The 18,827-nt window shown below is 44.0% G+C and overlaps 2 protein-coding genes across 2 annotated transcripts in view; one reads left to right on the plus strand and one right to left on the minus strand.

The window, feature by feature from the left end:
- The window catches only part of LOC307022024 (uncharacterized protein), a 260,282-nt gene that overhangs the window by 229,013 nt on the left and 12,442 nt on the right, over positions 1 to 18,827 (plus strand). The window lies entirely within an intron of this gene.
- Positions 11,538 to 18,439, minus strand: LOC307036419 (uncharacterized protein). Its single transcript, XM_079676727.1, has 3 exons — positions 17,597 to 18,439; positions 14,719 to 17,468; positions 11,538 to 13,169 (listed from the first exon to the last, which is right to left on the minus strand). The coding sequence occupies exons 1-2, from the start codon at positions 17,897 to 17,899 to the stop codon at positions 15,924 to 15,926; spliced, it is 1,848 nt and encodes a 615-aa protein (XP_079532853.1). The 5' UTR covers positions 17,900 to 18,439; the 3' UTR covers positions 11,538 to 13,169; positions 14,719 to 15,923.

Below are 18,827 nucleotides of genomic sequence, written 5' to 3' on the forward strand. Positions count from 1 at the left end.
AAACATCATCTTTTACACACCTTAAAAACAAAAAAATTCACCTACCCTTTAAAACTTCAATATTAGAGAGTCATTTTCCCCCAGTGAGCACAGAACCTGCCCAACAGCCCACACATCCAGAAACCCCTGTAGATGATTGATCAGCGTATAGTATGCATGCTCCACCCTCAGACGCGCTGCCACCAGCCCCCTCAGACAGATCACTGCATCCGTCCACCCTACTCCAGCAAGTTTGTTCTTCCTACTTTTCCAGATTGCTAATTTTGCATTAGCAAACAAGAAATTGATCAATAGTAGGATTTCCTTCTTTTTCAGGATGTATTTGGGGCCATGAACAAAAAGTGGTATGGAGAAAACCTCCCCGAACCCCTCCACCCACTCCTGTAACATTTTTTGAAGACCAGCCAACCGGGGACAGGACACCACTAAATGCTCCAATGTTTCTGCCATAAAACAGAACGGACAGCCCCCCCTTGTGCCTGGGTCAAAATGAGCCCTGTATTTGTTAGTGGCTATTGCACCGTGTATAATTCTCCATTGGATGTCAGCCATCCGTTTTTCAACGGGAGACTTATACAGGATCCGCCAGCTGCCCTGAGGGGAAGAGCCCAAACCAAACACATCTGTCCACCTCGACTCTCTGACGCCTGCGAGCGAGCTGAGGTTTAGCACCTTTACGCAGCTAAGATATAGCTTCTTCCCATTGCAGGAGCTGAACATTCCAGGTGTTAGAGTCCCCAGTGATAGCAGGAGACCATCCTCCTCTCTCCATTCCCCCACCGCAGGACCCACCCTCAAGGCAGGAAAAACATAATCATGTCCCTTTCTCCACTGGTCGGCCAGATCTGCATCCAGAGCAAAAGTCCGGTGGGATGGCGACAGCGACTGCCACACCTCTTCTACCAGGTTCTCCAGAACTCGAGTTGATCGAATGCCCGTCACCTCAGCCAGTTTTTCCGTGGAGATCCCTGTCAAATGGCCAAGTTTTACCACTCCCGCTTCAATGAACGCATTTTTTAGGGCGGCTGAAGAGAAAATGGTTCCGGAAAGAAAACCAGTGTCAAACAGGGGCTCCTCAAACAGCCACATCCCAGGCCGGGGGTCGGGTGATCTGGTAAAACTCAGAATCTTCCAGGCATTGATGACTGAGCAGTAAAAAGGTGCAAGTCCAGTTATCTTGTATGCAGGGGCCTTCAGCAGAAACAGGTGTTTATCAAAACCAAAGCCCCCTGCCCTCCAGAGCAACAGCCGGGCCATAGCCAGCCAGCAGGGAGAGGCACCATACAGCAGCCGCTGAGCTGCCTGCAGTCTAAAAGCAGCAGTCCTCGCAGTAATATCCACAAGGCCCTGCCCCCCCGACGCCACAGGGAGGTACAGGACCGATGCTGGCACCCAGTGATGACCCGACCAGAAGAAATCCACGAGGAGCCGCTGCAGTTGTTTCATGAGGTCCGGCGGTGGGGTTAACACCTGGAGTCTGTGCCACAAAGATGAGGCAACCAGATTGTTGGCTACAAGAACTCTTCCCCTGTAGGACAGCTGGGGTAGCAGCCACTTCCATTTAGCTAATTTTGCTCGCACCTTTCCCAGCAATCCCTCCCAGTTCTGTGCCACCATGTCCTCAGACCCCAACCAAACTCCCAGGACCTTTAAACCCTCGTTTCCCCAGCTGAGGTTACCAGGAAGACTGGGCCTATTTTCTAAACTCCACTGACCTACCAAAACTGCCTCACTCTTCTCCCAGTTAACTTTGGCTGAGGCAGCCTGCCTATACAAAACTAAACTGTCCTGTAGCTCCTGGATATCTCGCTGACCCTGGATAAAAACACTGACATCATCAGCATAAGCTGATACAACCACCGGGGGGGCCTGAGCTGACACTGGCAGACTCAGGCCCCTCAGCCGGTTTCTAAGCCTGCAAAAAAGTGGCTCGATGGCAATACTATATAATAGGCCTGAGATAGGGCAGCCCTGCCTGATCCCCCTTTTAACTGGTACAGGTCTGCTCAGCCCTCCCCCCACTTTCACAACACAACATGCATCACTGTACAAACAATTCACCCAGGACAAAAAATGCTCCCCAACACCAAAAGCCTGCAATGTGGCAGCCAGAAAAGTGTGATCCACACGATCAAAGGCCTTCTCTTGGTCAATAGAAATAATACCAACATTTATATTGTACAGTTTGCAAACATCAAAAGTGTCTCATCAAAAACAAATTGTCCACAATTGATCTGCCAGGGATGCAATATGTTTGATCAGTACCAACAAGAAGTTCGATAAAACACTTCAGTCTGTTAGCTAAAACCTTTGACAGTATCTTATAGTCCGTACATAAGAGAGCCACAGGTCTCCAATTCTTCAGCAGGGTTAGATCTCCTTTCTTAGGCAACAGTGAAATCACTGCACGCCTACAGGAAGCTGGAAGAGTCCCTTTCCCAAAGGACTCCATCAATACATCCAACAAATCATGTCCTAGAATGCTCCAAAAATGTTTAAAAAAGTCTGCAGGTAAACCGTCTATGCCCGGAGCCTTGCCGGAGGCCATCTGTGTCACCGCAGAGGTCAGTTCCTCCAGCGTAATGTCAGAGCCCAAGGTGTCACTTTCGGCTGGACTCAGCTGTGGAAGACCCTGAAAAAGTTCATCAGCGGCTTCCACGTCGCAACCTTCGGCTTTGAACAGGTCCGTGTAGAAGGACACTGCATGTCTCCTCATCTCAGCAGGTTCAGAGGTTACCTGTCCATCGGGAAGACGCAGACATACCATCTGCTTCCTTTGGCCCACAGACCTCTCCAGGTTGAAGAAAAAGGTGGTTGGTGCATCAATGTCTCTCATGGAAGTAAAACGGGCTCTAATCAGAGCTCCCTTGGCCTTCTCCTGAAGAAAACAGTTAAGCTGTTGTTGTTTTAGGAGGGACTGTTCTATATTTCGAGCAGACACACTCTCTAACTCTCTGATCTCTCTCTCTAACTGCTCTATAGCTCTCCTAGTGTTTGCAGTGGAGTAGGCTGTATACTGTTGACAGAACACTCTAATCTGAGCCTTTCCTACCTCCCACCACTGACTCAGGGAGGGAAAAGACTCTTTCTTTGATTTCCAGTTGATCCAAAACAAATTAAAATTCTCACAGAAAATCAAATCTTGTAAAATTTTAACATTAAACTGCCAGAACGATCTAGGCTTCTCTGTGTTGGATAAAACCAAATCCAAAGAAACTAGCTGATGATCTGTAAAACCAACAGGTTGGATGTGACAGTTCACTGCACGAGTAATAAAAGAAGAAGACATGTAAAATCTGTCTAGCCTGGCTGCACTGACGCCCCCATCTAGCATTCTCATCCAGGTGTATTGTTTAATGGAGGGATGTTTCATCCTCCACACATCCACTAAGTCAGCCTCTCTTATCACCTGTGACAGTAAAAGGGACGACTGAGGATGAGGCTCCCGTCCTATTCTGTCTAAAGTGACATTAGTGCAAACGTTCCAGTCCCCCCCCAGTATAACACACTCCCCCTGTACACTAGTGTCTAGCTTGTCTTTTAATAACTGAAACACAGATACACGTGCAGGGCCCTGATTGGGTGCATACACATTCATAAAGGTGAAACTGAACTCTAAGAGTTCCACTTTCACCATCAAGGCTCTACCTGCCACTATCTCAGTGCTGGATAAAATCTTTACATTTAGAGAGGGGGAGAATAAAACAGCTACTCCAGCACTAAGGTTTGAGCCATGACTGAGTACATACTGACCCCCCCACCACATCCCCCAGTCCGTCTCATTCAGGCTATCACTGTGCGTTTCCTGCAGAAATATCAAATCTAATTTTTTCTGATTAAAGACTTCTAACACTAAAGCTCTTTTCTGTGCACTTCTACCCCCGTTCATGTTCAAAGAAGCAACCCTTAAAGCCTGCATTAGAGGAAGGAGACAGAGAGAAAGAACAGACAGATACACACAGCAGAGAGGAGACACCCAGTGTTGCATGATCATGTTGAAATTATTTAGACCTTTTCAGTTTCTTCCCTCTTTTGCTTCCTGGCGTATCTTTTTTCCCAGCAGTTACATGCCTCCTGAGACGATAACGTTTCTTTTCATCCAGCAGGTCTAACCCTACAACTTTCTGAAGAGTTCTCACTGTATGAAGAAACTTGTCAATGTCAGGGAAAAAATCTCTCACTTCCACTGACTTCCCAAAAGACTCGTCTAAAAAGACATTAATCTCTTCCAAAGAATATATCTCTGCGTTCTGAGAGAGACTATCTGCAACTGAACCACAGTCAGAATCCCCCTCACCGTCTGTGTCCATCTCTGTCACCTCATTATTGTCTGCAGCCTGTTGAAGCTCATTTTTCCGCCCAGAGCCAGACGGCAGATCCTTCTGTGTGCCAACAGCCTCTACCTGTCCCACAGCACCAGTCCTCACCTGTCCTGCTACATCATCTCTCACCCGTTTACCTGTTTCCACATTTTTTCCTCTCACACTCACCACACTCTCTACAGTCCCTGTTTCATCTCTCACGATATTCATCCCTACTTCCTCCGCAGCCACCGGGGCCCCGGCGGGTGCAGCAGCAGCCCCCGCGACACCGGGTCCCGCTGCCGCGGACCAGGCCGCCCCGGGCTCGGCCGCCACAGCGCCCCCGGCTCGGCCGCCCCGGCCGCCCCCGGCTCGGCTGCCCCCGGCTCGGCCGCCCCGGCCGCCCCCGGCTCGGCTGCCCCCGGCTCGGCGGCCCCAGGCCCAGCCGCACCGGCGTGCCGTCTCTGTGGACATGCAACACGTTTGTGACCCGACTCCCCGCACTCAAAACACTTTACGCTCCCTGAGCTCGCATAAACCATATAAAAACCCTCTTCGTGCCTCACCCGGAAGGACACATCTAGTGTCTGAGTGGGACAATCCAGAAACATGAAAACCTGTCTCCGCAGAGAATGGACATGTTTTAACTTTTCATCCTTACACCCCTGTTAGAATATGACATAGATATATGTATATTGTATATGACTTATATTATTACTGTGCACCACATTGTCTATGTAAGTAGCTGCGACTACTAACTGTGTTCATTGGTTAGCTGCTGTACCACATGATTGATGATGTCACTACCTAGGGTATAAGACCGTTGGAAGTCACGCCCCTCCTCTGTCTGTCCTCAAGCCTCTTGAGATGTGTGCCTAAAATAAATAACGCCGTGATGAATGACTAAACTTGAACGACTGAGATTATTCACCTTTCTGCTGCAGGAGACAAAAGGTTTAAGTCTAAATCTGCTAACAGGTTATGGGCCCAGATAACGACGAATGATTCTCAAGTTCGGGAGTACGCGCTAAGAGTGCTAGTTAGCAGCCGCGTGTTAAAGCTAAGTTTAGCAGGGAAGCTAAAGCTAAGCTAACAGGGCGCTAAGCTGAGCTACCGGGAGCGACAACACAGAAAGACATGGCAAACTCCCACAGAAGTAAATGGCCCTCGTTCAACGGGAACGCAGAGGAATACGAGCTCTGGGAGGAAAGGATGCTGTGCTGTATGCATGGAGTAGGATTGAAAGAAACGATCCTACGAGCACCTACGGGAGACCGGACCGCGGAGGAGCGGATCGCGGACGAGAAGCTGAACGAGGACGCATATTGTGCGTTGGCTCCACTTCTCGATAATACTAGTCTTGGACTTATATTCAGAGACACTAAGGACCAAGGCCGAGAAAGTCTCAAAGTTTTGAGAGAACACTTTATCGGTAGAGGCAGACCACGGATTGTAACTCTGTACACGACGTTAACCGCGCTGAAGAAGACGGTCAACGAGACGATGACGAAGTATATTATCCGAGCGGAACAGATCATCACGGCACTCAGGAACGCTGGCGAAGCACCGAGTGAAGGATTGATGATGGCGATGGTAATGCGTGGTTTACCAGAGAAATACAAGCCGTTCACATTACTTGTGACACACGGAGATACGGAGCTGACGTTGGGACAGTTCAAGGCGAAGCTAAGGAACTTTGAGGCCGCAGAAGACACAGATTCAGCCTCGGACGTGATGGACGAACGAGTGCTGAAGGCCCAGGCGACGCCGCGGAAAAAGCTTGCCAAACGTTTCCCCCGAGCCGAGGAAGGTGAGCGCAACGGGCTGGTGTGTTGGCGATGCGGAGAGACGGGCCACCGGAAAGACGAATGCACCAAGAGAGCGTGGTGCAGTCATTGCAAGAGCAATGGGCACACGGACAACGCGTGCACAAAGAAGAATCGTCAACAAGATGGCGCCCGGAGGGCACACGCACAAGATGGCGGCGGACATCGGACCGGTGGTGGACATGCTGCAGGACGAGACGACTGCACCTTCAAGGTGCAAACAGGAGGTGCCAGCCTACTGGGACAGCAGATGCGGACCCACCAGAAGGGATTGCTTGTCGACACGGGAGCGTCGTTGCACATAATCAACGACGAGAGAAAGTTCCGGCGTTTCAACACCAACTTCAAGCCGGAGACCCACTCCATGGAGTTAGCTGACGGGAGGCGTACTTTCGGAGTGGCACGAGCCAGAAGAGAAGCACAGGTGTGTTTGGTTGACAGCGAGGGACGACGGCGTAATGTGACCTTAAAGAACGCATTATACATCCCATCGTACCCCCAGGAACTTTTCTCCTTGAAGTCTGCAACCACCAACGGTGCTAAGGTATTCTTTAAAGAGGGTAATGATGTACTAGTATCACCTAATGGTTTGAGGTTTAATATTTATGTCCATAAGAGGATGTACTATTTACCAACCGAGTGTGATGATGATATGTGTCATGTCAGCCATGATATTCAAACATGGCATGAGATCATGGGGCACTGCAATTACGAAGACGTTTTAAAGTTGCAGGAGGTTACCGAAGGCATGCATATCAAGGGTACTAAGTGTAAACCTGCTAAAGAATGTACAGTATGTATTGAGGGGAAGTTTACACAAACAAGGAACAGGGATCCGACAGACAAGGTTAAATCACCACTTGAGCTGGTGAATACGGATCTAGTTGGTCCAATGAACAATGTGTCCATTGATGGCTTTAAGTATTTACAGTCATTCACTGATGTGTACACAGGGGCAGTGTTCGTTTACTTCCTGAAAGCAAAGAGCGATACACCTCAAGCCACTGAGAATTATCTGGCTGATGTGGCTCCCTATGGGACGGTAAAATGCATCAGGTCGGATAATGGAACTGAGTTCACCAGTAAGCAGTTCAAAACGCTACTGAGGAAGAACAAGATAAGGCACGAGACGTCTTGTCCCTATTCACCTCACCAGAACGGTACTGCTGAAAGGGAAGGGCGCACTCTCTTTGAGATGGCCAGGTGTATGCTCATTGACAGTGAGCTACCTAAGAGTCTCTGGCATTATGCTATCCAAGAAGCAGCGCATACGAGGAACCGGTGTTTTAATAAGCACACGGGCACTACACCATACTCAGCACTGTCCGGGAAAAAGTGCAATTTGGCTAGCATGCAAACATTTTGTGCAGTGTGCTATGCGTACCAGCAGGACAGGGGGAAGCTAGATTCTAGGTGTGAAAAGGGGCGTTTTGTCGGGCATGACAAGGGCAGTCCCGCCTACCTAATCTACTACCCCGACAGGGAGAGAGTGCAGAAACACAGGTTGGTGAAGTTTGTCACTAAGACAACTTGTGAGAGCGAGACTCAGACACAGCTGTTAGAGCTGGACCTGGAGAGAGACTCTGAGGGAGAGGTAGAGACCACACAGCCTGGTGTTGTACTGACTGACGGTCCACAGTCTGCACGAGAGGATGATGGCGAGGAGCACTCTAGGGTGACGCCACATGCCTCAGACAGTGTGAGATATCCCAGGAGGGAGCGTAAAGCCCCGGGGTACCTTAAAGACTATGCTCAGGGAGAGACTGAGGAGGACGACAGTACACTCATCAGTGTAGACTATTGCTACAAAGCAATTTGTGGTGTACCTCTGACTTTTAAAGAGGCCATGACATCCACTGAATCTGGAAAATGGGGTAAAGCGATGGATGAGGAAATCAAGTCCCTTGAGGACAACCATACGTTTACCCTGACTGAATTGCCAGAAGGCAGGAAAGCAGTGGGAGGTAGATGGGTCTACTCAATTAAAGGGGACATTGACGGAAACGACAAACACAAGGCTAGGTTTGTAGCAAAAGGCTATAGTCAGCGGGCAGGAATAGATTATGGTGAAACGTTTTCACCGACAGCTAACCTGACTAGCATACGGGTGCTAATGCAGAAGGCAGCCCAAGAGGATTTGATCTTGCATCAAATGAATGTAAAAACCGCTTATCTCCATGCTCCCATTGATCGGGATATTTACATGGAACAACCTGAGGGGTATGTAAAGGAGGGAGAAAAGCTTGTCTGTAAGCTGGAGAAGTCGATTTATGGCTTAAAGCAATCTGGGCGTAACTGGAACGAGATGTTGCACAAATGCTTAACGGATGACTATTTCACCCAGAACCAGGCAGACCATTGCATTTATGCAAAAGAATCTAAAGAAGCAAAAGTAATTATTGCTATCTGGGTTGATGACCTTATCATCGCAGCAAGCAACATCGAGTGTCTAGAGAAAGTAAAAAGCATGCTTTCTAACAAATTCAAGATGAAGGATTTGGGGAGGGTAAAGCACTTTTTGGGGATGGATTTCAACCAGTCGAATGACTGCGTTACAGTATCGCAAAGTAAATATGTTTCAAAGATACTGGAACGTTTTGATGTGAGAGAGACACCTTGTGATCAAAAGTTGGACTACACCGAAGACGCGCCCAAGATGGCAGATGTGACGATGTACAGAGATGCTGTCGGCAGCCTTATCTACCTGACGACCTGTACACGTCCAGACTTGTGTTTTGTGGTAGGAAAACTATCACAGAATTTTGCGGAACCTTCAGATGAACATTGGGTTACCGTGAAACATGTGTTGCGTTATCTCAGGGGGACCTCAGATAAACAGCTCTGTTTCAAAAAGAGCAGCGAGCAACTGGGTCTAGTGGCATATAGTGACGCTGACTGGGCTGCAGATACAGGCGACAGACGCAGTACGACAGGGTATTGTGTGGGCTTGACCAAAGACAGTTCACTTGTCTCTTGGAGAAGCAAGAAACAACCCACAGTAGCATTGTCGACATGCGAGGCTGAGTACATGGCGCTTGCTTTAACAATACAAGAGTGTATCTACTTGGAGCAGCTGCTGGCAGGTATGGATACCTATGTGTACAGGAAGACAGTCATCAATGAGGACAATCAGGGGACGATGGCATTAGTCAGGAATCCGGTGTGTAGGCAAAGGTGTAAACACGTGGACATCAAGTACCACTTCATCAGGTCTACCATAAGGGAAGAAAAGATGTCTTTGATTTATTGCCCTACGGACGACATGGTAGCAGATGTCATGACTAAACCTGTGTCCAAAATAAAACTGAAAAAGTTTGCAGTTGCTATGTTTGGTGCATAAAGAAAAAAAAAAAAATGTGTTGAAGAAATCCACATTGGAGTGTACCATGTATTCCATTTGTTTTGTTATAAATATGAACAGATGTACAGAAGCACATAAGTAATAAGTGGGAGTGTTAGAATATGACATAGATATATGTATATTGTATATGACTTATATTATTACTGTGCACCACATTGTCTATGTAAGTAGCTGCGACTACTAACTGTGTTCATTGGTTAGCTGCTGTACCACATGATTGATGATGTCACTACCTAGGGTATAAGACCGTTGGAAGTCACGCCCCTTCTCTGTCTGTCCTCAAGCCTCTTGAGATGTGTGCCTAAAATAAATAACGCCGTGATGAATGGCTAAACTTGAACGACTGAGATTATTCACCTTTCTGCTGCAGGAGACAAAAGGTTTAAGTCTAAATCTGCTAACAACCCCAGAGCAACAGTGCGGAGACTACTGGCAAACTTACCAAAACGCTTCAGCTCCCGTTCCAGCGCCTCATTCGGGATGAACGGAGGAACGCCAGACACAGTGATCCGCGTGGACGGTGTCGCCAGCGGTGAAACTGAATGTATTCCTCGTTTATCATTAATCCGCTCTCGATAAGTTCCGTCACATATTTCTGGTCTTTCAAAAAGACCACGACCGCTTTGTTCATGCGGGAAGCATAGGAGATATTTACATGACCGACCTGATCCCCCACAGCCAGCAGCACCTGCTCCACTGTGCTTGCGGCCTGAGCCACCAGCCGCACTCCGTGTCTCAGAGACACCGGCGGCGCCCCGGAGGACGCCATCCCCGCCACGAGGCACGGAAAAACACTAAATTAACAAATTAACCGTACTTGCAAAGGGTACAAAAATCCCAACGAAAGATCATACAGTTAAAGAAACGATTGAAACAGAAACACAAGAGTTAAAGTTGAAATTCCCTCTTCAAACACACATCCACCACCGAAGAAGAAGCCGACGCCGACTCGGAGCTGTCCGACTTCAGGCCGCAACGCGTCTCAAACAAGCCTACTGACTAACCATCATGCAACGCACAAGCAAGACATTGATCGAAATTACGTAGGTCTGCGCAGGTCTCGCTTGTCTCAAATCAGCCTAGTAACCATCGCAAGACGTTGATCGAAATTGCGCAGGTCTCGCTTGTCTCAAACAAGCCTCGTAATAAAACACAAGAATTGGATACATACATCTTTTTAAATATTTCGTGTAGTAAAAGATGTATTTATTTTCTTCTCAAGAGTAACAGAATGTGTATTTTATGTTAGTATTTCAAAAAATCTCCTGGGGGACAATCCCTCCAGGGGTTGGGTTTTCAGCATGTCAACTCTTTCACTTGTGGAGAAATTAAAGGATTGGCTCCAGGTCGCCCTTTTTATTTACTACAAGACAAATGTGCCTTTTTATTTCATACAGTTCAATTTTGATTGAGACAAGGAAATAATCTAAACCTCACGCGTGGCGTTTCACTGTCAAGGGAAGCGATATAGCGTGTATGTAATTACATTGCAAATGCTGACTTGAGCCCCACCACTGTATGGGTTAGCCCTAGATTACCCAACAAAAATACTCTGGAGCCGCCACTGCTTACACTTGAACTCTACAAGAATTCAGTGGAAGATATTTGTATTTAAATCATTATCCCGTTTATCTAAAAGCAGAAGTAAGTACATTTACTCAATACCGCCGTTAAGTACAATTTTGAGATACTTTGTACTTTATTTGAGTATTTCCATTGTATGCTACATTGAAAGTAGCATACAAGTGCTTCTACTCCACAATAATTCAAAGGTAAATCGTGTACTTTTACTCCACTAAATGTATTTGATTTTATGTATTCATTTATTTAACAGGGACAGTGCACATTAATCAACATTTCTGTAAATGTGCCAGTTAGCCAAAAGGCTATTTTTCATCTGTAGTCCCTGGAAAGATTGTGTAAATCACCCTAATACCTTTAGTTACTTTACTATAACTAAATATAATCAAGTGTTAAATCAGACTTTAGTTCCACCTGGAGTAAATTCATAAGCTACCCGGCAGTATACAAAGTCATTCAAACTAGCTGCACCTTTACCAGCTTTGAGAACACTTTAATGATCAATCATTATAAAACATATCATATATATTATTCTGAAATGGACCAATCTGCACAACGACTACTTTTACTGTTGGTACATTAAGTATATTTTGATGATAATATTTTTCTACTTTTACTTGTGTAACATTTTGAATGCAGGACTTTTACTTGTAACAGAGTATTCCTACACTCAGGTACTTCTACTTTTAATTAAGTACAAGATCTGAGTACTTTACTTTTACTCAAGTACAATATCTGAGTACTTCTCCCACCTCTGTCTGAACCTTTGAGCATATGCTATGCTAAGTTAAACCTTAAATGTAAAGAACAGGGGTATATAAACTTGCTTAAATGTGGCACCTCCTGGGGGTACAACATATAAATGATGTCTACATGTTAATAAAAACGTAATAAGTAATGGTATGTTAACTCTGACATTGGTTATTTTATTCTCAAAGCAGGAAATGTCATCTTTGAGTCCTTAAAGTTTAAGTCCTAATTATTTTACATTTCATTAGTTTTGAAGGCCGTACTTTCAAATGAAGTATTATCAACTCAACTACATTTGACAAGTAATATCAATTCAAAGGATGTGAAAACTAGTCTTTCAGAGATTCAAATAGTATTACATATTTGAAAATGACTCGCAGGGAATGAGATTTTCTATTTGTCTTAAATTGCTGTAATAGCCTCACTATGGGACATATGTAATATTAACACCTACAGTAATACAATATAACATCACGTGAATCAGGTATTGTATATATGTGAATGTATGTCCTGAAATGTCTAACCACAAAAAAAGAAAAAGCATGTAGTAAAAAAAAGCCATGTAATAAATATGATTTCTTAAAATAGAATTCAGTTGGATATATTAAAGCTAAACTTTCTGGTGGTGTTGAGCAACATTATATTGAGAAGTGTATCTAATTTACTGTATTTTTCCCTTCATAGGGATTTTTAATGGAGGACATTTTGACATGTCACAGTAGGAAAAGCGAAGTATAAATAATACATTTAAAGATGAATCAATTCTACTCAGATGCAGTGTCAAACGTTTAAAATTTCAAACAGGAAGTATAATTCATGTTGTCTCAGTCCTCACCCAGAATGATGACAATATATTTAGGTAATATAAAATATCCCCAAATTGTTAAACACTCCGCTTTCATAGTTCTTCTTACATCAGGAAGAGATTTAGTTTATTAGTAGTCGTGGCAACTTGGTTGACAATGTTTTGGCTAGTATTGAATGTTGTTAACAGAATCACAATAAAATATATGAGGGGACAAAGTATTAGCATCAGAACAAATCCGAAGCTCCCTCCCACCTGCACAATGCTGGAATTATTCTTAAGAGAACACAGATAATGTCCACAAAAGCATCAATCCATAGTGCATTATTCAAACTTGCTCTTGACAAGTTCAGTGCTCATGGTCTTTTTGCACTGATGCAGCTATTTGTCTCTCCCAGGATTGTTGAAGGATGAGATGAAATTGTAGATCCTCGTGGTGTACGGGACAAAGTCTTTCGGGGAGACCACCACGGCTTTGGAGTGTTCCGTGAAGAAGAGGAGCTGATTTTTATCTTCTGGCAGCGGCACCTCTTCTTCTTTTTTCACTAAGTTCAAGGGAAAAGTAAAGAGTCATTTAGAACTGACCACATATATACGTCAACTTTTCATTTCTGATCATTATTTCTTTGTTGTTGACAAAAAATGGTGGTAACTGTAAAGGGGGGAAAAAAATGATCTCTTCAGATCTCCTGTCATTTTACTGAAATACTTAATCTGATATAAGTGGCAGTTTTTTATGATGTATTTTATGTGTATAGTTTATTTAGTATTATACATTATTTTGAATACTTTCATATTTTTTGTTTACTCAATACAAACTTTATAGATAAATATAATTGTACTATTAATATGTATATTTGTACTATTTGTTTGTTTTGTATGTATGTGCAATGCGCTTGTAACAAAACACTTTCCCAATTTGTGATTTTAAAAAGTATTTTTAATCTTATTTTTATTTAATATTGCAATGTCTATTTCACAAATTAATAAAGTTAAAAAATGTAAGTACTTTCATCCCAACAAAGACAAATATCCAGACAGTGGACAATTAGGATATTTATTTGTATTATATTCTAAAAAATATGTCGGTATACATTTATAAAAGCACACGTCTTAATTTGATATGCAACCGTCAGATAAATTGAGGGAGGGCAGTATGTAATACCATATATTTTTTCTCTGCAAGGAGGTGGATTAATAGCGCCATACAGTGGAATTAACCAAGTACTAGTACCTCAAAAAGGTTACTGAACTACTTCACTTGATAAAACAATATGTATTCCAGACAACTCTGCTGATTACAGCCCAACAGTTAAACCTATAGATAGTGATATGGGTAAGGTGAATACTTAACAGGGTAACTTGCACTGGAATAGAAAATAAAGCAAACGTGTGCAGAGGTTGCAGTACTCAGATTTTGGAGTTAAGTAAAAGTAGAATTACTGAAGTGTAAAATACTCAGTTGTTAAGTTAAAGTCATGCATTGAAAATCTTACAAATATAAAGTATTGGTATCAAAATATACTTGAAGTACCAAAAGTAAAAGTACTTATTGTGAGTAATAGCTCGATTCAGAATCATGTATATTAAATGACCGGATTATTATTTGTAATGCATTAATCTGTTGATCACAGTTGGTAAAAGTGGAGCAACTTGTGATGCCTTTATATGCTGCTGCTGGATATCTTAGACTATAATTATATCATAGTTTATTTATTTGTTTTTTCATATTTTGAATTAGCTCATAATCTGAATCTGAAAAGTAACTAATTTTGTCAAATAAATGTAGTTGAGTAAAGAGTACAATATTTTCCAAATTGTAGTGGAGAAGTAAGAAGTAGCATAAAAAAATACTGAAGTAAAGTACAAGTACCCCGTAATTGTGCTTAAGTTAAATACCTGACCACACCAGTGCATGTGTGTAGTATAGAACGATTACAGAAAATCATAAAATAAGCAGACTTTGTATTAATTATCCCACAAAAACTCAGTTTACATGAAATTACTGAGACATATAGGTTATGGTTTCGTTCAAGAGTTATTGACTGCTAAAGTAAATGAGCGTGCGTGTGCGTGAGTGTGAGAGTGTGTCACCTGGCAGGTCCTCTAAGCGGCCTGTGTATTTGTAGAAAGCGTATGTTCCCACCATAGTCCAGACCCCGGTAGCGTACACTATAGCCATCCTCTTGTTCCATTTCCACAGATCGTTGACATGCATGGTTGCAGTCTGCTGCTGCACGCGGACTGTGGTGTCTGTTATGAAGGGCTTTGCGTTTCTTTCAGTACGTGCTCTCAGGGCACCGCCATGACACTCACCCGGAAGTCCAACTGATACGAAACACTTCCGGTCATGACTTCAGACGTTTTATCGTTATTTTATCATTTTACTTGTGTTTATTTGGTCCGTGTAGAATCCGTGTATATACCGTCCAATTGTTTTTCTTTATTAAACACGTAAACGGAAGAACGTTTGAGAGGCCTTTTTGCTTTTTACCTTACTAAACGGTCCTTGGAGCGAGGGGCGGGGCGAAACTCACGGAAGTGATTTCAAAACAAAAGCGGTGATAATATTATAAACAAAGGGAAACAAGGTGAATTTAGCGATCACAACGAAAACGGCCAAGACACATATTGAGCCCAGAAAATTGATGTTATTAAGGGCTGTAAATATAATAAGCCTGTGTCTAAAATGGACAACATTGTTAGGAGATTTAAACTATGCAGCGATTCTGCACTGCGGTCAACTCAGCCGCCTCTCGCGTTTGTTTGTTCAAATCAGCTGCTCTTCATTCCTGCTATATTTGACGAGTGATACAAATATGTTTTACCACAAGTTCTTAAGAAACCTGACACTGTTGGACTCGGTTCTAGTTTGACTTCTACCAGAAATAAAATGAAGTACTTTTACTGTGTAGGGGAGACCAGGGATAGTTGCAACACTTTTGGGGCTTTTCCCCAATAAGTAAAAAACCATTTACAATTGGATAGCCATTTTGCTATATTATGCATTATCAATATGTCAGCTACTGAAACAATGTCTTTAAGATGTTTTTATGGAATAAGTACAGGTTGGAAAATGTATTTTTTTTTTTTAACTCAACTGTTACAACTGTCCTTGTGTACAGGGACAGTTGTAACCCATGCAGGCAGAGTTGTAACATCTTAATAACGGTTACCCTTTTTCACACTATATGACAAAAAAATAGGGAAAGCTGTCAAATTCTAAGGCAACAAGATTTTAATGGGATTTCACACATCCTCCAACAAACAATGAACAATGAACAGAACTTGAACAGAACTTAAAACAGAACACCAGAATTAATCAGATTCACAGTTGTGGCAGGTGTAAAAGGCACTTCCATCTGTGCAGTCCTTGTGTGCCCAGGCTTTACAGGAGCAACACTGCAGCCAGATCTCCTTGGACCTGGAGTAACTCTCCAGGCACACAATGCAGTATTGGGCCTCATCTTCATCAGATGAGGCCTGCATCTTCTGCTTCTTGTTGGGTTTGTTTTTTTGGCCGAAATTGATTTTTGTCTTCGCTTTAGACTTTTAGACTTTGCGTTAGATCTTTTTTTCTCAGCCTCGAGTTGATCTTTCATCGGAGTGTCTGTGAGGACAGCGGTTTCTCTTCTTTTTCTCCCCTTTGTGGTCTGCTTCCTTGGTCCAGCTTTGCGATGTGGACGGATGGACAAGGGTGAGAAAGGCGTTGCAGAGGATGATGTCACAGGCTCCACACATGGCCTGACAGGGGAGGAGGCTGCGAGTAGAGGAGAGGAGGCTGTGAGTGGAGGAGAGGAGGCTGCGAGTGGAGGAGAGGAGGCTGCGAGTGTAAGAGAGGAGGCTGCGAGTGGAGGAGAGGATGCCACAGTTGGTGTTGGAGCTGCACTGGTAGAAGGTTCTGGTGGTGGGCGGTCTGTGACTTGGGATGGAGCAAAGTCGATGTCATTGAAAATGTCTCTATTAAAAGGCCAAATTCCAGTGCACGCGAACCCTGCCTGGATATTTGATGGCGTTGCAGCCAGAGGAAGGGCACTCTTCACAATGCCCGGCAGATCGTAAATGGTCATTGTGGTTCCTGGATGAGTCTTCATCCAATTGTCACAGCAGCTGTTGATGTGCCTCTTCAGTGGCCCATATACAGTGCGATCTAAGGGCTGTAGTTTGTGAGAACAGTGGGGAGGAAAAGAGAGGAGGATGATCCCATGGCTCCTGAAAAAATTAATCCCCTCCACAGAAAGGTGGGAGGAGTGATTTTCCAGAATCAGCAGCACCTTTGACTCCTGTGAGCTCTTGGTATGGCTCTGGAAGTGCTTGAGGAAGACCAAAAAGTCTTCCTCTTGCATCCACCCAGACCCATTTGCTGTGCCAATACAGCCAGGAGGGCCATTGATGGTGAAGAAGGGATGAAACCTCTTCCGGGGGAATATCATCATTGGGGGGATGGAATTCCCCAATGCATTTACAGCACATGCAAGTGTGACGAGAGTGCCCCGCTCTGCAGATGTCACAGTGCCGACTTGTTTCGTCCCTTTTCTGGCAACAATCTTCCCAGGGTTTTGGACAGTTGTGACTCCGGTTTCGTCCATATTCCAAATGTCCTGTGTGACAAACTCATGCTTCGTCAGGACTGCAGACAGGTTGTCAAAAAACTTTTTCACATTTGTTCGGTTGAAGCTTGTAGCCCGTGAGAGACTGGTAGCCTGAGGTCTGCGTATGGAGAGGGTAGGGTGCCGCTTCAAAAACGTTGTGAGCCAGTCAGCTCCGGCCATCTCTTTCTCTGCCCAGGTTTGAGGGAAGTTGCAGTTGTAGTTCTTTGCCAATTCATAGGCAAACTTCCGCACCTAAAATGAATATACATTGGAAAATATTTCACTTGTCTGTTCACTATAGGCCTCAATATATTTGATCACTTACTTTTCTTTTGTTCAGTAGCCTATAGATAGCCTATTCTACCTTAATTATGACCTACCTCCTTTGAGCTGAGACCATAATATAGATCAGCTGCCTCCATCAGGTAGTCTCTCAATAGCATCTCCTGCTCTGTTGAGAACACCTTCTTTGGAGTCCAGTAGCCTACTCTTGGGGGTGTGTGTGATCCCTGACTCTCCAACCTCAGCCTCTTCTTATGGAACCGGTACAGGGTGACATGGCATATATCCAGGGACTTTGCCACTTCCCTGAATGATTTGCCCTCCTGAACTTCACCTGAGGCCACCTGCAGCAGAGCAAGTGGCACTCCCCTGTCGGTCTTCCTCTGTCTGATACTTGGCATATTGTAAACACACACACACACTTTATGCCTACTGTACAGTATTTAATTCTGTTTATTTTTACAGGGACAATGCACACCAATCAATGCTTGAATGAACAATTGATCATTCAAGCAAATGAGCCATCATTGTAAATGTGCCATGTTACAACCGTCCCGTCACAACCGTCCCAGAACCACCAGTCTTGCTTCACCCCCTGTGAACCTGCCTGATTGCTGGCTTGACCCATATTTAGCTAGCTATATTTGTAGCTTACAAAACAGTGATTCTAATAATACTAGTTTGGCTTCCTAGACATTTTGAACTCAAGACAGTATCCAAAAAATACATCATATCATTTTAGTTAATATTTGACCTCAGAAACACACTTTTGCTGATAACTTACGTGAGATATTCAAACGTGGCTCCTTTTTATTTCGGCGATCTTACCATCTAACTGCGCATGTGCAGAGTGAGTGTCATCACTCTAGCTTGTTTATGATTGGAGATATTGAGGGTGTTACAACCAACCCGTGTTTCAACTGTACCGGGTCTCCCCTACTTTGTGAGTAATCCTCTGTCAAAATCCCCTCCTTACATAATGCATGTTTTTCTGCTATATTTGATGAACGATACAAATATAATTTTAACATTAGTTCTTAATGAAATTGACACTGTTTGACTTTGTATTAGTAAGCCTACTACTTACAATACATTGAAGTACTTTTACTGTGTATTTTTCGAGAAATACTCTGTCAAAGTCCCCTGCTTAGAACAAAATCAAGCCACTTCTGCTAAGTTTGATGAGGGAATTCTTTGTTGTTGCCATTAGTTCTTCGTGAGATTGATCCTGTTGGACTCAGTACCACTGAAAATACCCCCACAAGTACTATGAAGTACTTACTGTGTACTTTTCCAGTACTCCTCTGTCAATGTCCCCTCAGAACAAGA

Source organism: Notothenia rossii (assembly GCF_949606895.1).
Source record: "Notothenia rossii genome assembly, chromosome: 1".
In the NCBI taxonomy this organism is placed as follows: Eukaryota; Metazoa; Chordata; class Actinopteri; order Perciformes; family Nototheniidae; genus Notothenia; species Notothenia rossii.